We start from the raw sequence: 22,513 nt of genomic DNA on the forward strand, positions 1-22,513 counted from the left end.
GAAGCGTCCCTGGCCATGCTGGACAGGCCTTGGAGCAAGCTGGGATAGTGGAAGGTGTCTCTGCACATGGCAGGGGGTGGAATGGGATGGGCTTCAAGGCCCCTTTAACCCAAACCATTCTGGGATTCCACGATTCCAATGCAGGAAAAGCAGCACAGGTCTTACTTTGGAGGGCAGATGAATAAAAGCAGCTTCAAATGCCAGCCTGGGTGGCTGCTCCTCTGGGAAAAGGTTCATCCCCAGCCCTCCCACAGTTGATTTATGGGGTCCCTGCTGTGGGCCCCACTGACAGGTGAGGTGATGAAGGGCTGGCCCAGCTGTGGCTGCCTTCCAGCAGCTCATCCTCCTGCACCTGGCTGGCTTTCACAGGGAATTCTGCTGAAGCAGGGATATTTCTCTCCCGGTGGGAAGTTTTGTCCTGAAAAGGCCCAGCTGACTCACCCTCAGAGAGCTGCAGGTGGGAGGCTCAGCAGCAGCAGGTTTCCACCCTTCCTGCTGAATCCGAGGGACACCAGCTTTGGTGTTAAACCATTTTTAAAATAGTTTTTACTTTTTAACCTGGAAGCTTTCCCTCTGTGCTCCTTGCCTGTGGAAAGGCTGTTTTCCCTGGTGTGGCTCCTTACTGCTGCCCCCATGGCCTCTTTTGGGGGACAGAGGACTGCACATTTTCCAGGGTCCCCTCTAAACCCACCCAGCCCTGGGTCACAGGGGGCTGCAGATTTTCTGGGGTCCCCCTTAAACCTGCCTGTCCCGGGGGGACAGAGAGCTACAGATCTCCTGGGGTCCCTGGGGGACAGGGCACTGCCACCCCGATGGCGTCCCTCTAGACGCGGCCAGCCCTGGGGGACAAGGGGATGCCACCCTGGGACCCCGCCAGCCCTGGGGGACAAGGGGATGCCACCCTGGCAGAGACCCCTGGGACCCAGCCGGCCCTGGGGGACAAGGGGATGCCACCCTGGCAGAGACCCCTGGGACCCAGCCGGCCCTGGGGGACAAGGGGATGCCACCCTGGCAGAGACCCCTGGGACCCAGCCGGCCCTGGGGGACAAGGGGATGCCACCCTGGCAGAGACCCCTGGGACCCAGCCGGCCCTGGGGGACAAGGGGATGCCACCCTGCCAGAGACCCCTGGGACCCAGCCAGCCCTGGGGGACAGGGCTGCAGCCCGGCCGGGTCCCTCCAGTCCCCTGGCGCGGGCGGTGACACCGCGAGTGGCCCTGTCCCCGTCCCCGAGGCGCGGATGGGCGTGACAGATGGGCGTGGCCTGGTGACAGGGACGTGTCCCCGTGACGTGGGCGTGTCCCCCGTCATGGGCGTGGCCTGTCGGCGCTGTCGTGCGCGCAGCGATGCGGCGGCGCGGCGGGGACGGCGACAGCGGCGACAGCGGCGGCAGCGGCGACATTGGCCGGGCGGAGGGCAGGCTCGGCGTGGCCCGGCACGGGCGGTGAGTACCCGCCGCCGTGGGGACACCGCCGTGCTCCCTGTCCCCTGTCGCGTCTCACGAGCGTCCCCCGTGCTGTGGCTCCGTCCCCGTCCCGCGGCCGTGCTGCCCTGCTGGGGCTGTCACCTCGTGTCACCTGTGTCCCCACGCCGTGGCCTGGTCGCCCTGCCGGGCCGTGACCCCGTGTCCGTCCCCGCTGCCGTGGCCGTGTCACCCTGTCACTGGCGCGGGCCCATCCCGTGGCCGTGTCCCCGGCTCAGCTTGCCATAACTGACTCCACACTGTCCCCATGTCACCCTGCCAGCACCGTGACCCCGTGCAGTGGCCGTGTGGCTTTGTCACCCTGCCGTGGCCACGATCCTGTCCTGTGGCCGTGTCCCGATGCCGTGCCGTGGCTTGTCACCCTGCCGTCCCATTTGGCCGCCGTGCCAGCTGCGGGTGGCCCCAGGTGGGGCTGTCCCCGCGGTCCCCGTGCCGGTGCTCACCTGCAGCAGGCGTTGTGCAAGGGCCACCGGACAATTCCCTGCCAGCCTCTGCTGGGCATTCCCGGCTGTTCCATCGCTGCCCGTGTGCCCAGCCCCATGTCCTGGGGGATAACTGGGATTTGAGGAGCTGCCCGTGCCTCCAGCACAGCTCCTGCCATCCTACACCGCCCTGGGACTGTCCCCGTTCCCTGGGGAGCGGTGCCATCGTGCCCTGGCACCCCTTGGGCAGTCCTTCCCGAGGGTCCTGCAGCATTCCCAGGGCAGGGAATGGACCGGCTGCTTCCTGGTCTGGCAGGGACCGAGCTGTGCCTGGCTCCCATCACAAACCTCTGCCCTAAATCCCCCATGCCCAGACTGATTTTCCCCACCACCATCAACCCAGAGGGAAAGCTGCAGCTGGGGCTGGTTATGGGGTCACTTATGGGGTTTTAGGGTCGCTAATGGTGTCCTGGGGTCACTTGTGGGGTCACTTAGAGGTTTTGGTGTTCTGGGATCACTTGTGGGGCAGCGAGGGCTGGTTTGGGTCCTCTTATTGGTCCTTATGGGTCCTCTTATGGGTCCTTACGACCTCCTTATGGGTCACTTGTGGGTCACTTATGGGGTTTGGGGGGCACTTGTGGGTCACTGATGGGGTTTTGGGGTCACTTGTGGGGCAGTGAGGGCTGGTTTGGAGCCCCTTATGGGTCACTTGTGGGTCACTTACGGGGTTTTAGGAGCACTTATGAGTCACCTACCTGTTGCTAATGGGGCCGGGGGTCACCTGTGGGTCTGGGGTCACTTGTGGGTCACTGATGGGGTTTTGGGGTCACTTGTGGGGCAGCGAGGGCTGGTGTGAGCAGAGCCATGGGGCAGCCCTGGAATGACAGGGCACTGCTGGAGCACTGGTGGCGCTGGGGGACATCACCCCCAGGCTCCTTTCCCTCCTTCCTCCTTGTCCCTGGAGTACTGCAGAAGCTCCTAGTGCCCGGCTTGGGGCACATCCGTGGCTGTGCCGTGCCAGCCGGGGCTGGGAGAGTTGTCACAGAGTATCGGTTGCTCCTTATTGCAGGTGTGACTCGCAGCGCCCAGCCCTGGCACGTTCCCTGCCCTTCCTGCCTCCCGGCGCCCCGTGCGAGGGCGTGGGGACCACATCAGAGCCTGTGTCACCCTTTGTCACGGTGGGGCTGCTCAGACGCCTCGGCTCCGTCCCCAAGAGTGGCACAACACCGATGCGGGCATCCACTTCCCACTCCCAGAGGGGTTGGGATCACTAAAAAGCTGCGTCCGACCCTCATGGCTGGGATTGGGAATGGGGAGCCTGCTGTGCTGCACCCCAAATCCCTTGGGATGGGAGGGGGGGTGCTGACTGGTGCCTCCCTCGCAGGCCCCGGCGCTCGTGGCTGCCATGGCTGAGCACCCTCCTGCTGGCCCCGCTCCTCTCCTGCGCCGCCGTGCCCTTCCTCATCCGCCTCTTCCCCAGCCTGCTCACCAAATTCGTCTACCTGAACTTCCGTGAGTATCCCGGGGCTGTCCCAGCCAGGAGAACCCCCACAGGCATTCAGGTGGCTGCTGCTGCAGACCCCCCAAAACATGGGTGGCACCAGGACAGCGTTTATCCCACTCCTGCTGTGCCCTGGGCTTGCAGAGGAGGCACCGAGGGATCTTTCCCCGTGTTTTGCAAGCTCGAAGAAGGTGGTGCTGCCGACCCTGTTTACAGCCTGCAGCCACAACACGCCCAGGCACGCTCAGCATCAGCGGGGCTGGAAATTCGGGTGGGAGGAGATGGCAGAGGGCTCAGCTCCTCTGCCTCAGCGTGGCCCTTGATAATTTAAAACAAATAGCACGCTGATTTAGAAAGAATTGTGTAAAAGCACCTGGGTAGGAGGACTGTGGTGATGGCTGTGATTTCTCCATCAGTGGCCTTCCCTTTCTTCGTGGACTTTCGGCGGCCGGAGCTGCTGGTGAGCAACACCATCAACCTGTACCTCACCACCGAGCCGGGCGTCACAGTTGGCATCTGGTGAGCGGGATGGCCCCAGCACCCCACGGGGGACAGCAGTGTCCTGGTGGAGCCCCCGGGGTAACCCTGCTGTCCCCCCAGGCACACGGTGCCAAGCAGCAAAGGGGCCGAGGCGCAGGGCAAGGACCAGCACTGGTACGAGGAGGCTCTTGCTGATGCTCACCCCGTGATCATCTACCTGCACGGCAATGGGGGCACCAGGTGAGTTCCTGAGCTGCTGCTGCAGGGCCAGGAGCAGGGCAGGAGGGCTGCTCCGAGGTGAGAAGCAGCAAACTCGAAGCAGCCCTGCTGTGGGGTTGCTGCGGAGGTCTCTGACCCCAGCAGTCAAGGAGAATCCCTGTAAAATAAAGGGGAAAGTCAAAATCCACCCAGCCCACAGCATCCAGCTCTCCCCTCCTGGGATGAGGTCACCCTGGTTCCTCACCTGCGCTGGTGCTGGAGGGGAGGGTCCCTTGGGGTCTCCCCAAGCTCTAACCCCATTTTCCCCATCAGGGCTGCGAGTCACCGCATCCAGTTCTTGAAGGTAAGTGGTGGCCTGTGGGGACACTGGGACCTGCTGGGAGTGAGGCTCCTGCTGGCCCTGGGGACCCCACAGAGACCCTGTGCAGAGCGAACGGGCCATGCCCAGGGGTCCTGGGGTGCATCCCCTGCCAGGACATAACTCAGTGCTGCTCTGACAGACGATGGGGGCTGCTGACTTCCACATCCTGGCTCTCGACTACAGAGGTGAAGTTGTCCCCCTGCCTCTTGCTGGGTGATGCCCCTCTTGGGGCCTGTCCCCACCAGGGTCGTGACAGCGAGCTGTGTCCCCCACAGGCTATGGGGACTCCACTGGACGCCCCTCAGAGAGTGGCTTCACCACAGATGTCCTGGCACTCTACGACTGGGTGAAAGCGCGGAGTGGCAACAGCAGCATCCTCTTCTGGGGACATTCCCTGGGGACAGGGTAGGTGCAGGGGGCGGGATGGGGGCACAGCAGAGCCCACCCTGTGCCCTGTGATGCTGCTGCCAGACTGGTGCCACTTGGGCATGGACCAAGGGCTGGGAGCAGCTCCTTGGTGGAGGCCCCTGCAAAGCCAAACGCGGCCAACAAGGGGAACCTGAGGGAGCTGAGCATCCCCCCCACCCGGTGCTGCTCCCCCTCACTGTCACCTCTCCTGTCACAGGATTGCCACCAACGCAGCGAGGAAACTGCAGGAGGAGCGAGGTAAGGGCCAGCATGGCTGGGTTGTCCCCACACAGTGTCACCCTGAGGCTCTGCACTGCCCTGGCCTGATTTTGGGGCCGCAGAGGAGATGAGGAGCCCTCCCTATCCTCCCTCCTGGGATGGGCACATCTTGGCCCCACTGCTGCCTGGGAGGGGAGTGTGGCAGCAGCCTGGCAGGGGGGACAGCCCCTCAAAGCCATGCCCACTCCCACCTCGCTCTGCCCTCAGGGGTCCAGGTTGATGCTGTTGTCCTGGAGTCTCCCTACACCAACATCCGAGACGCGGCCGCCAACATCCCCATCACCAAGGTGAGCTCTGCCTCTGGGGTCCCCCAGCAGTGTCAGCCCCAGCTTCCTGGGCGTCCCCCCTCACAGCTGAGTCCAAGCCATGGTTTAGCACCCCCAAACTCTCTCCCTGCCAGATCTACCGGCAGCTCCCGGGTTTTGAGTACCTCATCCTGGACTCCATGGCTCGGGCAGGAATGTTCTTCCGCAGTGATGAGAAGTGAGTTCCTGGTGGGAAGGGGCACAGCAGACCCCAGGGGCTGTGGGAATGATGCCAGGACCACCTGGCTGAGGAGAGGTGTCAATCACCCCATTGAAATTCCTGCCCTCCTGTGTTTACCCAGCTTACTCATCCTTCAAAAGTGACTTTTTATTTGCATAATGTCAGGTACCAGTTTGATTACTGAGCAAAGTCCACAAGCCACCATCCTTTTTTTTGGCACTCCTCTTCCTTGTAGCACACAGAGCCTGCCCAAAATCCGTTTGATTTATGGGTGCTTTTGAAACCTGGTGACCCTATAATTGGGGCTTAAGGTGATTAGGGTGCTTGGTGCTGCCATGCCAGGGCAGGCATCACCCAGGTGGGCATGAGGATGGCTCTGAGGGGTGGTGCTGGGCGGGGGTCAGGGTGCTGTGGGAATTTTCACAGGGACTGGGGAGGCTCCTGTTGGCTCTGGGGAGCGTCCTCAGGGCCGTGCTTGCTGCCTGCAGCGTGAAGGTGCTGGACTGCCCCCTCCTCATCCTGCACGCAGAAGATGATGGAGTCCTGCCTCCAAAGCTGGGACACAAGGTGGGCACCTGCCACGGGCTTTGAGCCTGGCTTGGGAGGCTGAAGTGGCCAGAGAGGGGATGGCCATGGACCAGGAGGGGTTTGGGGTCCCCTGCTCGTGCAGTAACTGCGCTCCTGCCCCGTGGCAGCTCTACGAGACAGCACTCGAAGCCTACAAGGACAAATCCAAGGTGAAGTTCATTACCTTTCCCCCAGAGCTGGGCTTGGGCCACGACTACATCTCCTTCAACCCGGAGCTGCCTGCCCTGGTGAAGTAAGTGCTGCTCCACAGAAATGGTGGGGGGCACAGGATGAGCCTTGGCCTCGCCTTCCGCTGGTGCCTCCTCTCCTGCTGCCTGCCCCCTGCTCCTTCCCCTCCCCACGGTGTTTGCTGGCATCACTTTGCAAACTTCAGTCACTCCCCACTGCCCTGAGCCTGTCCTCAGCCTGGGTGGCTCGGGGAGGTGGCTCTGGGGACACCAGCTCCTCTTTGCCCTGGGTGCAGAGATGCTCCAAGCCCAGCTCAGCCCCACATGCAGGGATCACAAATCAGGCTCTGACACAGCACGGGAGGGTCAGTGACACAGTGTAAGATTTATTACATCTTGTTGCAGAGACTTCTTAAACATGAAATGATGCCAATTGCTGCCTGCACTGATCCCATGCTCCCTCAAATCCACTCCAGGACCTCCCCCCCGCCCCGTGGCACTGACCTTACTGCTGTAAGTAATAAAAACTACAGAGAAACTTTTAAGTCACCCTCTGCCTCCAGGATGCTGCAGGTTACTCGAGGGATGGAGATGCTGATGTGGTCTGGGCCACCAGAGCCACGACTGGGAGCATCCCACGGGACACTGGTGGGGGTACATGGGCCTGGCACCCCCCTATCCTGCTTCAGCAGCGCCTCTGAGGGCCCAGACAGCTGCGTCCAGCTGCATCCAGCTGTGCTGCCCAGCCCACCCCTTGGCCAGCCCCTTTCCTGCATCAAGCATTGCTGGAAGCAAGCCCAACCCTCCAGCAAACAGCCCCCTCCGGACTCCGGTGGCACTTTTTTTTTTTTTTATTTTTATCACCTAATGCAAGCAACAGGGCGACGTGGTTTCGCTTTCCACACGACAGTTGCGTTATAAAAACCCCTCCCCTCCTGCCCACCCCTAGGGAAAGCCAGCAGCAGCAGCACAGAGACTCAGAGAGCAGAGAATTTTACAGCGCCCGCGTCCCCCGGCCCCTACGCCGCGGTGCCGTTGGGGGTCTTGTCCTGCCCCGCGTCCCGGGGCTCGTTGGGCGGGGGGATCTTCAGGTCCGAGGGCTCCACGTGCCAGATGTCCCGGGCGTACTCCTTGATGGTGCGGTCGCTGGAGAACTTGCCGGCCGCCGCGATGTTCCTGATCACCATCTTGGTCCAGGCCTTGGAGTTCTGCAAGGAGTTCACAAGAGTCACCGGGCTGGAAGAGACCTTCGAGATCATCGAGTCCAAGCTCAACTCAACCCTGGCACCCAGTGCCACGTCCAGGCTTTGTTAAACACACCCAGGGATGGTGACTGCACCACCTCCCCAGGCAGAACATTCCAGAGCTTTATCACTCTTTCCATGAAAAACTTTTTTCCGCATATCCAACTTATATTTCCCTTGGAGCAGCTCGAGGCTGTGTGCTCTGCTTCTGTCAGTTCCTGGAGAAAGAGCCCAGCCCCAGCTGAGCACAGGGTCACCCCCGAGCCTCCTTTTCTCCAGGCTAAAGGAGAGGGGTGGGGTTGGTCCCAAGGTTGGTTCTCAGCCAGGGATGCCCTGGGATGAGAACCAGCCTGGTCTCTGAGCACGCCCCTTCTCCAGGATGGGATGCTGTGTCCCAGCACAGCTCCCTGCCCTGTCCCTGGGCTGGCACTCACCAGGTACAGCTCGCTGACCTTCTCCTGGCACTTGACGTAAGCCTCGTAGTCTGCAAAGACTTTAAACCTGTAGCAGTGAAGAAAGGAGGGGTCAAGAGCAGGAGAAATAGAAATGCAGGGTGCCTGATCCAAGGCATTATTTTAAGGGTCCCCTGTTCCCTTAAATCCAGGGGTTAAACCTAAAATTCCTTTACTCCGTTTTTGATCCAAAGGAGAAATCCCCACCAGATACTCTCAAGAGGTAAAAAAATCACACAAAAGTTTAGTTGCAAAAACAGCAAATTAAGGAAACTTTGGCAAAAAATACAACACTGAATTCAATGTAAAACCACTTATCTTAGCATTACTTAGCATTAATTTAGTATTAAGCATTTACTTAGAATTTATTTAGCATTTGCTTAGCCTATTTAACTGGGAAACTTTTAAAACCTTAAGATGTTCTGTTACCCATAAAGCTCCGTGAAAGGATTAAGAGAAGGAGAAAGAGAGAGAGAGAAAGATGGAAAAGGTCCAGAAAAAACACACAGAGCACGGGTGAGGTAAAAACTCCAAGGGAGACGTCAGGGCAAGATCGGCATAAAGCCCTCAGCCCCTTTTATACCCGTAGCCCTCCATGGGCCCGCCCCTAGGGCGGGACTTATGGTCACTCGACCAATCAGAGGCTGATTATTGATGCCCTGGTGTGATTGATTGGCAGATCGACCAATCAGAGGCTTGGTTAGCACAGCCCGCCCCACCAAGCTGCCATGATTGACAGCTCTGTCAGGCTGAGGGGCAGAGACCTGGGCGCTGCCTCAGCAGAGAGCCAGGCCGGACCCCAGCCCCAAACACACAAAGGTGTCCCAAGAACCCCAAAAACGGCTCGAGACATCCTCCAACACAAAGCCTCTGGCCAAATTACCTCTCCCCAAGCCTTGTTGGTAAAGAGCCCTGGATGCCCCGGGAGGGAAATGCAGGGAAAGCATTTCTCCAACCCCAATGGCCATGGCTGACCAGTGCTCTGGCCAGGAAAGCCCTTGAGATGCCTCAAATCATCTGCAAGGGCTGTGCACCCAAAGGCATTAATGTGACAATGGCCATCCATGGAGAGTCCATGCCTGAGGAGTATCATCCGTGTGCAACGTGGTCCCAGCCCAGGGGATGGACGGTAGCCCAGGACCTCACCTGTCGTGGTGGAAGAGCATGTTGACCACGTCGTTGAAGAGGTTGGGGTCTTTTGGGGAGAAGAAGCCACTTTTAATCTGGTCGACAGCCTGTTTCAGCTCGGGGAGCCGGTCGTAGTAGAGCTGGGCGTTGTACCTGGAGGGAAGGAGGCCATAAAATGGTGCTGCCCCAGGTACCTGAGGTGGCAGCCCTGTGGCATCCCCAGCCCTCACCCTTTCCTGTCCAGCTCTGTGACGTCCTCCACCCTCATGCCAAAGATGAACAGGTTTTCCTCTCCAGCCTCCTCGGCCATCTCCACGTTGGCTCCATCCATGGTGCCGATGGTCAGAGCCCCGTTCAGCATGAACTTCATGTTGCCCGTCCCCGAGGCCTCGGTGCCCGCTGTGGAGATCTGCTCCGACAGGTCGGTCGCAGGGATCACTGCCAACAAAACACACGGACACGAGGGGCTCGTGGTGACCAGCTTTGGGTTTGTTTCCTGCTGAAGGACCATGGTGGGAGAGACACGAGATGGAGGGACACCCCCTCCCCACAGCGTGTCCCACCCAGGGTACCTTTCTCTGCCAGGGACACCCTGTAGTTCTCCAGGAAGATGACCTTCAGCTTGCTGCCCACCATGGGGTCGTTGTTCACCACCTGAGCCACGGCGTTAATGAGCTTGATGATCATTTTAGCCATGTGGTATCCTGGGGCAGCCTGGGAGAAAAGGCACAGGTGAGCCAGGAGGGCTGGAGCCAGGGGCAGGTGAGGCACACCCTGCTCCCGGTGTCCAGGGAACAACCTGTTCATCCCTGTTCCCATTACCTAATCCAACCTGTGTTACACCACAACATTTCTGGGGGCTTCCACGAGCACAGACAGCAGATGGTTGTCCAAACCCCACCCAAACTCGCTTGAGTTGAAGCATCAGTGCTACTCCAGTGTTTCTTGGACAACTTCGTGGACTTAGCACCATGGAATCATGGAATTGTTTAAGTCGGAAAAGCCCTCGAATCCAACCATTCCCCTGCACCCCATCACCACTGGCCCATGTCCCCAAGTTCCACATCCACACATCTTTTAAGTTCCTCCAGGGATGAGGACTCCAGCAGTGCCCTGGGCAGCTGTTCCAATGCCTGACCACCCTTTTGATGATGAAATTTTTCTTAATATCCCATCTAAACCTCCCTTGGCGCCATTTCCTCTGTCCTGTCCGTCGTTCCCTGAGAGAAGAGCCCGACCCCTTCCAGCTGCACCCTCCTGTCAGGGAGCTGCAGAGACGTGGCCCCATGAGACATCTGCCCACACATCCCCCAGGACACTTCCAAGGACTTTCTCCAAGATCTCTGAAACTCCTGACCCAACTTACCTTGCCTCCAATGATCACTGTCCTGGGCACAAAGAGCTTTGCAGGATCCCTCCTGATTCCTGGAGAAAGCAGCAGTGTTACAGTGGGACCCGGGGCACAGGGATGCTGCTGCAGCCCTGGGGCACCCTGTCCCCTCGGGGCGTGGTGGCTTACGGTTGTACATGGTGATGATGTGCAGGCAGTTCATCAGCTGCCGCTTGTACTCGTGGATCCTCTTCACGTGCACGTCGAACATGGAGGAAGGGTTGATCTTCACCTTGTACTCCTTCTCCAGGTACAGCGCGAACTTCACCTTGTTCTCCTGGGCCAGGGCAGGGACCACGTCAGCCCTCAGGCCACACCAGCCCCTGCTCTCTGCTCCCCCTGCCCACGCCCCTCACCTGCTTCACTTTGGCCACCTCCCGGATGAAGAGGTCGTCGTCCACAAACCTGTGCAGCTTGGTCAGCTGGCTCAGGTCCCGCACGTAGTCCTCCCCGATTTTCTGCAACAGGAGCAAGGGCACATGCTCACGGCGGGATAGTTCAGGTTGGAAGAGATCTTGAGCATCATGCAGTTCCAGCCCTTGCCATGGGCAGGAAAGCCTTCCACTGTCCCAGGTTGTTCCAAGCCCTGTCCAACCTGGCCTTGCGCACTTCCAGGGATCCAGGGGCAGCCACGGCTGCTCTGGGCACCCTGTGCCAGGGCCTCAGCACCCTCACAGGGAAGAATTTCTTTCCAATATCCCATCGAACCCTATCCTCTGTCAGTTTACATCCATTCCTCCTTCTCCTGTCACTCCATCCCTCTTCCCAAGTTCCTCTCCACCTCTCCTGGAGTCCCTCTAGACACTTGAAGGGGCTCTAAGGTCTCCCTGAAGCCTTCTCCAGGCTGAATACTCCCAGCTAGGCAGAGTCAGGAGCATCTCCATGGCCTCCTTCAGACTTGCTCCAGCAGCTCCACATCCTTCTGCTGTTGGAGACCCCAGGGCTGAAGGCAGCTCTGCAGGTGAGGTCTCACCCGAGCGGAGCAGAGGGGCAGAATCCCCTCCCTTGACGCTCAACTCCTCGACCATCCAGAGGATGTGAATGGCTGAGGTTCTCAGGGCACCCTGGGCTCAGCAGGGAAGGGTCAGCGGCCGCAGCGCGCTCCCCCCGTGCCGGTACCTCCGCGATGATGTCCGCCAGCCCTGGGTTGCAGAGCAGGAGCCAGCGCCGCGGGGTGATCCCGTTGGTCTTGTTCTGGAACTTCTCCGGCTCTAGCGCCGCAAAGTCCTCGAATCTGCGAGGGCGAGGATGGCACAGCTCCAGCCTCGCCCACCTGGCACCACCACCCCTTCCCAGGCGAGGGTGACCCATCAGCACCTCCCTCTCCTCACTCACACTTGAGTCTTGACGATCTCGGAGTGGATCTTGGCCACGCCGTTGACGGCGTGGGAGCCCACGATGCAGAGATGGGCCATGTTGATCCTCTTGGTGTCCCCCTCCTCGATCAGGGACATCCTCCGGAGCCGGTCCACGTCGTTAGGGAACAGAGACGCGATGTGCTGCCGGTGGAGCCAGCGAGGTGGTGAGAAGTGGTGGCGCTGAGGGATGTCCCACCTCATGGCTTTCAAGGAGGGGCATGTCCCCAGTGCATTTGACACCAGCCAGAGCGGTGGCTTTTACTCTGTTGTGGTGGTGCAAACTCCCTCCAAAGGGTGCCCTTTCTCAGCACGGATGTCTCCGGATAGAAGGATCCCCCCCCAGCTGCCACACAGAGGGGTTTGGGGACACACACTTGGCCAGTGAGGCCATTTTGGCAAAAGCCTTGTGCTGCCAGACCAGGAGGTCAAACCACCATCTCCTCTGCACTCCCAACATCATCTTTCCCAGGATGAATTTAGCACTTAGGAAGTAAAGAAATGCCAGCTCTCAAGTCCCTGAAGTGATGGGTGAAGCCTCTCAACAGTCACTAACTGCAGGATGGCAATGTGCTGGTGGGAAAGGGTTCTCCTGCACATCAGCTTCCCAAAACAGCAGCTGGAATCCCCCAGCCACACACCCAACATCATCAGTTTCTGCAAGCCCCTCATGCTGACAGTACATCCCCATCTCCCTCTCCGGAGCAGGATCCCAGGCACTCACATCCAGGTGTCTCTGGTTGATCTCGTAGATGATCTGCAGGTGCCTGGGGAGCAGCTTCTCCACCAGGTCCACGGGCCAGCGCTCCAGGGCCTCGGGAAGCACTGTGTGGTTGGTGTAGGCGAAGGTCCTTTTGGTGATGTCCCAGGCCTGGCAGAGAAGAGCCAGTGCTCAGTCACGCCTCAAGTGCCAGAACCCACCCTTGGTCCTCCCACCACGCCCAGCAGCACAGCCCAGCCAGCTCCTCCCAGTCCACACCAGTTAAACCCAGCCTGACTGCTCCACATCATTCCCAGCAGCCACAAAACTGGCTCCTCCACCACGGGCAGGTGGGTGCAAGTGCAGGAGACCAGGTGGGGTGTCCCTACCTTATCCCACGGCAGCTTCTCGATGTCCACGAAAATCCTCATCAGCTCAGGGATGGCCATGGCAGGGTGTGTGTCATTCAGCTGGATGGCAACCTGGGAGAGCAGGGTGGCATGTGGGGACACTGGGAACGCCACGGAGGTCCCACAAACATCTTCATCCTCTGGGAGGTGGTGAAACGAGCTCCAAGGCAGAGCTGAGAGCAGCCCTGGCTCGTACCTGGTCCGGGAAGGAATCAAACACGGTCCGGACGCTGTCCGTGCTCCCGAATTTGGACGCTTTGAAGCGGCGGATGATGTCCTGGAGGGTGGCAGCCACCACAAAGTACTCCTGCTTCAGCCTCAGCTCCTTTCCTTCAAAAAACTGTGGGCAGAGGAGCAGGGAACTGCAGGATTCCCACAGGATTCACTGCACTTCCCAGGGGAAGGTTTTCCCAGGGTGTGACCCCTCTGTGCTTCCCCCAGCATCAATTGTAACCCCAAGCTCTTCTTGCTTCCCAGATGCCAGCACGAGAGTTTGGGATGTGCTGGCACAAACAGGTTAAATCCCATCTGAGCATTGTCAAAACCTGTTCTCCGTGGTTTGAACTTTTTTGGCTGCAAGGAAAAGTGCCAGGACCAGGAAGGGAAGCTGTAGGAGCCATTTCCAAGACAAGGATTTAACCACCATTCATGCAGCAAACAACATCAACCTGCTGGTCTGCAAAGGAAAAGCTGCAGGAGACAACCTCACCACTGGAGCTGCAGTGCCCCCAGCTCTCCTCACCAGCAGGGAAGGCTGGAGGAGGATTAAGTGGGAAAAACACCATCAGGACCTGCCTCAAATAGGATGCAGAGCAAGAAGAGCTTTCTTTTTTTTTTTTTTTTTCCCTGCTCCATAGCTTGGTTTGTGGCTAGGGAAGGGTTGTGTGTCCCACCACACCAGCTTGGCAAGAACTCCCAGAGCAAGAGGGCTGGGGTGCAAACAGCAATTTGAGGCATAATCTCTGGTGCCAGGGTTGCAAAGGCCCACCAGGGTAACACCAGCAGCGTTCAGCAGTTTGCTTTCATGTTACATTCTGGAACATTCTCAAGGAACGTTTCTGCAGCAGGGCCTGCTCATCCCCACTCACTCCAGGCAAAGCTCGGGGGAAACACACTCATCCTGGTGAGAGGCAGCAACCCTCATCCAAGCACTGCAGGCAGCTTGAAACACAACTAAGAACATCTCTGCAGCATCCTGGAGTGAGGGGCTGCTCCCTTTCCCCCTCCACCTGGACACTCTTTACCCATCCCTAAAACACGCCCTAAAACACCACCACTCACGTTGTCGTTGGGGTAGAGCACCCGGGAGATGTTCTCCGCCAGGTTCCTGTCCAGCACGGCCTGGATGTAGTCCCCGACGTTGACTGGGGAGGAGCAGAGGGGTGAGGTGGGCGTGGGACCCCCTCAGCTCTCCCCACCCCGCCCAGCTCCCACTCACAGTCGCGCAGGTTGAAGTCGTTGGGCGCGCGGGCCGACCACAGGCGCATGGTGTTGACGGTGTTGTTCATGTACCCGGGCACGGGCGTGTCGTAGGGCAGCGCCAGCACCACCTGTGACATCCCCAGGGCAGCTGGAATCGGGCTGGGATCCCCCCGTGCTCCCCCCCGGAGCCCTCCCATCCCACAGAGCCTCCTGCTCAGGGCTGAGCTCAGGGTGGTGTCCCTGCACGGGTGGGGATGTCCTCGGTACCCCTGCATGGGGACACCCCTCTGGCTCTGCCTGCTGGCTGGTGTCTGCCAGAAGCGCTCAGGGGATGGAGAGGGGCTTGTCAAGGTCAGGGGCAGCTCAATTTAGGTTTAGTTTGTTCCTGCTGGAGCTGCTTTTGGTATTTTGTAGAATCCCAGAATGGTTTGGGTTGGAAGGGACCTTAAAGTCCATCTTGTTCCAGCCCCCTGCCATGGGCAGGGACGCTTCCAACTAGACCAGATTCCTCCAAGCTCCATCCAGCCTGGCCTTGGACACTTCCAGGGATGGAGAGCTCAGCTGCAGATGTGGAGCAGCCAAATCTGTCCTCATCCCCGTGCCCATCCCCTCCCTAGTTTGCCCCACCACCGCCTTTTCCATCCCAGCCCAACCTTCCCGGCAGAGATTCTGCAGGACTCATCCCTGGGGTGCAGCCAGCCAGGGGAAGCCACCCCAAATGACAGGACAAGCCATGCAAGGGACACTCCTGTCCCCAACCCTTACCTGGGTGTCGATCCACTTGGCACCAGCGGCAGAGTGCTCCACCCGGCCGTAGAAGTGCACGGGCAGCATGTACTCGGGACGGGCCTTCTCCCAGGGATTGCCGTGCCGGAGCCAGTCATCGGCTTCTTCCACCTGCCAGAGGGAGCCAGAGCAGTGACAGGGTCACCCAGCCCTGGGGACCTCCCCACCTGCAGCGTGCCTGGGCCAGGATGGCTGGGAAAGGCTCTGCTCATGGCAAAGGGGAGGATGCTCTGAGTGTGTCCGCCCTAAACCTGGATTTTGGCAATGCAGGGTCAGCCTGGAGGCACCACCCCGGACTCTGGGGTGTCTGTGCCTTCCATGGGGATGGGGACAAACCCAAGGTGCACTGCTAATGTTGCATTTCCAAACCAGCCTCTGCCACAAGAGGAACACAACTGTTCCATCCTCACCCGCTCCAGGCAGCCATGGAGCAGCTCTTGGGGTGGCCCTGAGCAAGGCCACCCTTGGCCTTGGGACAAGGGATGGAGCTGTGAGCTTGCACTGGTTGAAGAAGTTAAATTTGCTCACAAAAATATCACTTCAATTTCAAATATCACAGCAGCAGCCTCCGAGCTGAGGGGAAGTGTCTGTACCCCCCAGCCTAAGGGGGAGGAGGTGAACGTGGGGTTCCAGCTGTGCCAGAGGACAGTGAGGAGCACACATCTCCATCCATACCTGCCACCCATCCCGGATCTTCTGGTTGAAGATGCCGTACTCGTAGCGGATGCCGTAGCCGTAGGCTGCCAGCCCCAGCGTGGCCATGGAGTCCAGGAAGCAGGCTGCCCAGGAGAGAGGAGAGCACTGAGCTGGGCTCTCCTTGGAGCCCTGGGAGATGGATCCTTCTCCCTGGGACAGCCCCAAGGGACAGGAGCTGAGGCCAGCAGCCACCCAGCACCTTGCTCTGTGCTGGAAAGTCTGGAGCAGTCACCCCCCAGGATTAGGAACTTCCCATAGTGGATGTAAAGCCCTCGGGGATGTGCCCACCACCTGGGGGGGTCACTCACCTGCCAGCCTGCCCAGGCCCCCGTTGCCCAGCCCAGCATCCTCCTCGATTTCCTCCAGCTCTTCCATGTCCAGCCCGAGCTACAGATGAGAAGGAGAAGGGGCTGGAGACTGTCAGGGTGCCCAGCCCCACAGAGGGGAGGCATTGTTGGCACACAGTCCCTTGCAGGTGGGCTCCAGGAGGGCTGGAAAGGCACCCAATTCCACAAGACCCATCTCTGCAGGTGGGACACTGTGATTTGAACCCAAAGCAGCTGCCCTCCCCCTCAGCTGTGCCTCTGTGCCATGGCAGGGGCCATCTCCCATGTTTAAAGTCTCTCTACCAGGCTTTACAAAGACCACTCACACTCTTGACCTCGCCATGGGCAAGATGTGGGGATGGGGGGCACCAAACTATAACCAGGGTGCTGCCCTTGGGGCTCCAGACACTTCCAAGGCCTCTGAGAGCTCATTCCCAGCCTGCTCCCTCTCTCCATGGCTGCAGTCCTGCAGGGGCAGGCACCAGGTTCCTGTTCCCTACCTGTTCCAGAACCCCCTACCCCTTGAGGCAGGCACCCAGGTGGAATATTCCTGCACCCCTAGCACTATTCCCTGGGGGAAGGCACCTGGGTGCCTTCCTGCTCCCCCAGCACCCCAATCCCTTGGGGACAGGATCCAAGTGCTGTGTTCCTCCTCCCTCAGCACCTCCATCCTCTGGAACAAGCACCCAGGTGCCCTTCCTCCCAACTGCAGGCATCATCACCCTTTAGGGTGAGAAACATCTACACACCTTTTCCATGGAAATTTAAATTTTCCAGCTGAGGATGCTGTAGGAGGAAGTGGTTTTGCCTATGCAAAACTCCTTGGGAAGCTCAAGGAATGGAGTGGAGACCTTTGGTTCACTGCCCTGCCCTGATGTCCCCTGGTTGCAGCAAGTGGGGATAAAAAATTTACACCTCCCTAAAAATAGTTCCTCTCCTTTGTAGTGTTTGCACAAAAGCTGTTCCTGCTCTTGTGCAACCACCCTGGCCACATCTGATGACGTTGAACACAAGAGGTGACAGGGTGAGGACAAAAGGAGCCACCCAAACCCCTTTGATAACCCCAGTGCCACCTGGTGCCAGCACCCAGCTGGGCTTAATCCAAGGTTTTATTCCTCCCTGCCACTGATCATGGACATGAACAGCCTCATCCACAGAACCACCAGTGTCCTTCCAGGATCCTGCTGCATTCCCCAGAACACAGCAGCCAGACTGGGCAGCTCCTGGCCTTTCAAGGACAGGCTCTGGAGCAGCCTTTATTCCCTAAGCCATCCCTTGTGGCTCAGGGAGCAGTCTGCAGCCAGTGTGGCAAAATACTGACATTCCCAGGAGCTGGAAGACATGGATCCCTCCCAGTGCAGGTCCTCACCCCTCGGGGGATGCTCACCTGGTAGACGGCCTCGTCACAGGCGTTCTGCAGCCCCAGGTTAATCATCGTGTTCTGCAGCGTCCGCCCCATGTAGAATTCCAGGGAGAGGTAATAAATCCTCTAGAAGAGAAAAGCACCCCGTGGTCACCCTTCCCAGGGCTGGAGGAGGCTCCCCTGGAGCTATTGTGTGATACCTCAAAAACAAACAGGGAAAAAACCCAGCTTCAACAGAGCAGGGTGGTTCGCACCAGGAATTTCAGGCTTGTGGCTCTTGGGTGGCCCTGCAGCCCCTGCCCTGCTCTCCTGCTCTTTCCCAAACCGGGAAGAGGCTGTTTCCTTTGGAGAAGCCCCGTTGCCCTGTCCCAGGGCGGGGACAGCTCCAGGCTGGTCAGCGGTGGCAGCACGAAGTTAAACTTTTAAAGAGGAGCCGTTTCCTAATGTCACTCCGGGCTGCAAAGCCACCGGAAAACCGAGCGAGCTGCCGGGGCCCGGCGGTGGCCGTGGGGACACGGGGCTTTCTCTGCTGTCCCCTGGCAGCAGGGGACACAGGGGACACTGCCGCTGACACCGCGGGCGCAGGATGCGGCAGCTCCGGCCTTGTGTAAGCCGAGCCCCGGCGTCAGCACCGGCAGGTTTTAAGGAAGGATTTAGGCTGGGGGAAGTCGCTGACTCGACAGGTTTCCCCAGGACCTGCGCGGGGTCGGGCCGGGAATGGAGGTGGGATAGAATCCTGGAGTCCTAAAATAGTTTGGGTTGGGCTGGGAGGGACGACAAAGATCGCCTCGCTCCAACGCTCCTGACACGGGCAGGATGTGCTGGGCAGGATCCACTGGGATTTACGGGTTTGACTCCGGCAGAACTGGGAGCAGCGACTCCAGGCAGGCAGCACCCGGCTCGCCTCGGCTGCACGGGACAGTCCCAACCCCAAACCCTGCAAGAGGCTCCTTTTTCTCACCCCTACACAACAACACGGGGGAGCGCTGAGCCATCGCGGCTGGCACGGTCCCAGCGAGGTGTTGGCAGGGAGGAAATTGATGCCGACAGGGACATCCAGGTGTCAGGAGGGGGATTAGGGCTTAATCCTCCCGCGGCAGAGCCCGGAGCAAGCCAGCGGGACGAGCAGCAGCACAGCAGCTCCTGCACAAACCGGATCTCTCACGCTTGGCATCACTTGTGTTAAAACAAGACCTGTTTGTGGCTGGCTTCGGGTGCCTTTAAGCCTTTCCAATAATTCCCCCGGGAAGGCTTTGGAGTTGGTTTTGGTAGACGGCACCCACGCCGGCGCCGCGGGACAACAAACGGCGTTCCCATGCCCTGCACCCCGCTGCCGGCCAAGCCGGGCTCTGTTTGTTTTGCAGAGCAAAGGACAGTGGCCTCGCTTGGTAAAGTCCAGTCCCTCCTCTCGGAAAAGTTACCGGAACAGCCCTAAATCCACGAAAAACCGAGCCTCGCCAATCCCTCTATTCCAGCGCGGAGGGAGGGCTCACATCCACGGGGTTCCCATGGCTCCCACTCCAGCCACAACCCAGGACCCACCGTGGGGTGCTCCCAGCACCCCGCCCTGCACGGAGGGGCTCCCCCCCATATCCCACCGCTCCCACCTTGGGATCCTTCTCGTAGTAGTACTGCTGCGTGCGGATCCAGCGCCCCACCAGGTGGTCCCGCACGGTGTGGGCCAGGGCGAAGTAGTAATCGCGTGGGGTGGCCACATTGCGGTCCTTGACCAGGGTGAAGTGCAGGTGCCGGTTGAAGCCCCGCTTCAGCTCCGCCACGTTCTCCGCGCCCACGATCCCGCGGATGCTGATCTGCTTCCGCCGCTCCTGGTCCGACAGCGGCCGCGACATCGCGGCGGGGCTGCGGGGACACGGGGAGGGGGGGACACGGACACACGGGCTGGCCTCCGGCGCCGCGTTCCGCCTCCGCCCCGCGCTGGCACCGCCCCGGGAGGGGACGGGATGGGGACGGGGATGGGGACGGGCCCCGCAAAGGGCCGCCCACGCGTGGGGCGGGAGCGGCGGCCGCCACCGGGGGGGGCAAAGGGAGGACCACGAGGGGATGGACAGAGCGGGGTGCAAAGCGGGGAATCCCGGGGATGGACGGAGGGAAGTGCAAAGGGAGGACTCCAGGAACGTGGCCGGGGGGTGTCCCGGGGACCGCCCCTTGGCTGGGTCTCAGAGGGGTGTGCAAAGAGGGGACCCCGAGGGTGACAGAGGGGGTGCCAAGGGAGGGGGACCCCGGGTATGGACAGAGGGGTGTGCAAAAGACAGGAATAACTCGCAGGGGCACAGAGGGGTCTGCAAAGGGGGGGATGCTGGGGGTCTTAGAGGGATGCGCAAATGGGGGACCGTGGGGGGATGTGCAAAGGGGGTGCCCCGGGCAGGTGCAGAGGAGGGGGCGCGGGGCCGGGGCAGAGCCGGAGCCCCCCGGGCTCACCCGCAGCGGGCGGGGCGGTCCGGGCGCTTCCCCACGGAGCGACCGCCCCTCGCAGGGACCGCCCCACGCGTGGCCCCGCCCGCGGGGCTGCCTCCCTTGGAGCACGTACGAGGAAGGTGCTTCCCGCCGGGCCCGGAGGGAAGACCCGGAAAGGGTCGTGATGTGTCCCCCCCGTGTCACGGTCCATCCTCGTGGCACGGCTTCCCCCGCGCGTCACGGCCCCAGCGCTGTGTTACGGTCCTCTCCCCGTGTCACGGCCCCTTCCTGCCCCGACTGTCCCCCGCCCTCCCTCGCAGCGTTTCCCGGTCCCCTCCCTTTCCCCCCTGTCTCCTCACTGTTCTCTGCCTGCCCGCAGTCCCTCTGGAAATGGCGTGGGGTCGCTTTCCCCCGGCTCCGGGCTCTTCCCAGCTGCCTCCCGCACCGTGGCTGCCCGCAGGACCCTGCCCTGCCTCCGGTTCCTCCCAAGGGTAAAAATATCCGATATGAGCTTCCAACGCAACACTTTCTCCTCCTCCTCCTCCCCCTTCTCCTCCAGCCATGGCCTCGCAGGCTTTCCAGGCTGTTTTCCCTGTCCTGGCCTCATCCCCAGCAGGGTGGGCAGCAAGGCAAAGAAATGGGATTGTGCTGCTCTGCCCTGCTCAGGTGAGACCCCACCTGCAGTGCTGCATCGAGCCCTGGAGTCCAACATCAGAAGGATGTGGAGCTGCTGGAGTGAGTCCATAGGAGGCCACGGAGATGCTCTGAGGGCTGGAGCCCCTTTGCTCTGAAGCCCAGGCTGGGAGTGTTCACCCGGCAGAGAGAAAGCCCCAGGGAGAGCTCAGAGCCCCTTCCAGGGTGTAAAGGGGCTCCAGAGCTGGAGAGGGACTTTGGATGAAGATCTGGAGTGACAAGATGGGGAAATGGCTTCACAGTGCCAGAGGGCAGGATTAGATTAGATTAGATTAGATTAGATCCCTGCACTGGCTTCTACCCAGAGAGTAACAGAATCACAGAATCATGGAATGGTTTGGGTTGGAAAGGAGCTTAAAGATCATCCAGTTTCACCCCCTGCCAGGGGCAGGGACAACTTCCACTAGTCCAGGCTGCTCCAAGCCCTGTCTAGCCTGGCACTGGACACTTCCAGGAATGGGGCAATCTGTGCCAAGGCCTCACCACCCTCACAAGGAAGAATTTCTTCCCAATACCTCATCTAAATCTCTCCTCTATCAGGATAAAACCATTCCCCCTTGTCCCACTGCCACAGATGCTCTGGCCCTGGGCTGTTCCCTGTGCTGTACATGACTTACAGGCTGGTTTTACATGCTGCAGGGAAGATGCAGTTTCCTGTATCTCCGGTGTTCTGGGCACATTCCCACTCTGGAAGGAACAAGCATCCTTCTGAGATGCACTTCATCCATTAGCATTTTCTTCTTTAGCCCTGGACTCGAGCCCGTGATGAGCTCAGAGGCTGCACATTGAAAACCTCTCCTGAGTCACTCTGGGAAAACAGAGCAGGCACTGATATCCCAGCAGTGAGTTCTTCTCACGGCCCTGGGAGAGCTGTCCCTGCTGTTCCCTTGGAAATGGCTCCCCCTCCACTGACCTGCTATAGATACATATTATAATACTGGCTTTTCGCAAACACTAAAATGGATTTTATATGTGTGGTGTTAAAGTAACTTTGTTATATAGTTTTATTTCTGTTGTTAATTAGGCTTAGTGAAATAGCTGATATCAGTGTGCTTGTGTTAAAATGCCTGCTTGGAGGGGATAACATCCAATGAACACGGGATGAGGACACCTGCACAGATCTGCCAACCATCAGCACTCACCCTCTGAAGGCAGTGTGGACCAAGGCCCAAACTAGAAATGATAAAGAGGAGCCAAACCCCAGCCAAGAAACACGCATGCTCTAAAAAGGCAGACCCAAGGAGGGGTAATGTACCATAGTTCCTGGAATATGTAAACTAGTTTTTGGATATGCATAAGGGTCTATGAATATGCAACAGGCTAATGTAAGGGAAAAGGCATTTAAGGGGTGTCCCCGAAGGTGAAGGTGTGCTCTTGGCTAAGTGCCACGATGCACCCAGCTGTGATAACCTTTGCTCTGTGGTCCTTGTCTCCTGTTGTCCTTTATGACACTTTTTACATTTTCACAGGAGAGTGAACGTGTTTTTCACAGATCCCTTAGAATTTTGCCACTATTTCATCTCCCTGGGGAGATGGTGCTCTGTACCCAGCCTTGGTCATTCCTCCCTCCTTCCAGGGATGGGGCAGCCACAGCTTCTCTGGGCAACCAGTGCCAGGGCCTCCCCACCCTCACAGCCAAGAATTCCTTCTTCCAGCGGCTCCCATGGCCCCCTCCCTCCCGTTGGCCGAGTTGTGTCCGTTCTCCACTGCTGTCAGCAGCAGAGGGATGTGCCCCAGGGG

At 59.5% G+C, this 22,513-nt stretch overlaps 2 protein-coding genes across 3 annotated transcripts; one reads left to right on the top strand and one right to left on the bottom strand.

Annotated features, from left to right (window-relative positions):
• The first annotated feature begins 1,319 nt into the window (after positions 1 to 1,319).
• On the top strand, positions 1,320 to 6,942 carry ABHD12B (abhydrolase domain containing 12B). Of its 2 annotated transcripts, XM_053980522.1 has the most exons (14): positions 1,320 to 1,443; positions 2,974 to 3,135; positions 3,289 to 3,416; positions 3,822 to 3,924; positions 4,006 to 4,125; positions 4,417 to 4,447; positions 4,605 to 4,650; positions 4,741 to 4,870; positions 5,091 to 5,131; positions 5,360 to 5,439; positions 5,553 to 5,635; positions 6,127 to 6,205; positions 6,334 to 6,458; positions 6,799 to 6,942. In XM_053980522.1, exons 1-14 carry the CDS (start codon positions 1,346 to 1,348, stop codon positions 6,818 to 6,820), a joined length of 1,248 nt encoding a protein of 415 aa, XP_053836497.1. In that variant the 5' UTR covers positions 1,320 to 1,345; the 3' UTR covers positions 6,821 to 6,942. The 2 variants fall into 2 exon arrangements, with proteins under 2 accessions (XP_053836497.1, XP_053836498.1); XM_053980523.1 differs by lacking the exon at positions 2,974 to 3,135.
• Positions 6,754 to 20,535, bottom strand: PYGL (glycogen phosphorylase L). The gene is made up of 21 exons (XM_053980521.1): positions 20,440 to 20,535; positions 19,273 to 19,525; positions 17,690 to 17,791; positions 16,285 to 16,363; positions 15,956 to 16,059; positions 15,260 to 15,391; positions 14,511 to 14,622; positions 14,354 to 14,436; positions 13,269 to 13,412; positions 13,052 to 13,144; positions 12,687 to 12,833; positions 11,943 to 12,106; positions 11,727 to 11,841; positions 10,964 to 11,065; positions 10,737 to 10,884; positions 10,584 to 10,642; positions 9,790 to 9,931; positions 9,448 to 9,655; positions 9,236 to 9,370; positions 8,072 to 8,138; positions 6,754 to 7,601 (listed from the first exon to the last, which is right to left on the bottom strand). The coding sequence occupies exons 2-21, from the start codon at positions 19,513 to 19,515 to the stop codon at positions 7,413 to 7,415; spliced, it is 2,568 nt and encodes an 855-aa protein (XP_053836496.1). The 5' UTR covers positions 19,516 to 19,525; positions 20,440 to 20,535; the 3' UTR covers positions 6,754 to 7,412.
• Positions 20,536 to 22,513: the final 1,978 nt, after the last annotated feature.

The sequence above is a fragment of the Vidua macroura genome, chromosome 6 (genome assembly GCF_024509145.1).
Source record: "Vidua macroura isolate BioBank_ID:100142 chromosome 6, ASM2450914v1, whole genome shotgun sequence".
In the NCBI taxonomy this organism is placed as follows: domain Eukaryota; kingdom Metazoa; phylum Chordata; class Aves; order Passeriformes; family Viduidae; genus Vidua; species Vidua macroura.

What these genes read in the sequence shown, in the direction of transcription:
- ABHD12B (XM_053980522.1), top strand. Translation starts at nt 1,346, where the DNA reads ATGCGGCGGCGCGGCGGGGACGGCGACAGCGGCGACAGCGGCGGCAGC. An exon ending in AAGAGTGGCACAACACCGAT is followed by an intron (nt 3,136 to 3,288) that starts GCGGGCATCCAC and finishes CCTCCCTCGCAG; the next exon opens with GCCCCGGCGCTCGTGGCTGC. An exon ending in ACCGCATCCAGTTCTTGAAG is followed by an intron (nt 4,448 to 4,604) that starts GTAAGTGGTGGC and finishes CTGCTCTGACAG; the next exon opens with ACGATGGGGGCTGCTGACTT.
- PYGL (XM_053980521.1), bottom strand. Translation starts at nt 19,515, where the DNA reads ATGTCGCGGCCGCTGTCGGACCAGGAGCGGCGGAAGCAGATCAGCATC. An exon ending in TTGATTCCTTCCCGGACCAG is followed by an intron (nt 13,145 to 13,268) that starts GTACGAGCCAGG and finishes CTGCTCTCCCAG; the next exon opens with GTTGCCATCCAGCTGAATGA. An exon ending in TCAACCAGAGACACCTGGAT is followed by an intron (nt 12,107 to 12,686) that starts GTGAGTGCCTGG and finishes CTCCACCGGCAG; the next exon opens with CACATCGCGTCTCTGTTCCC.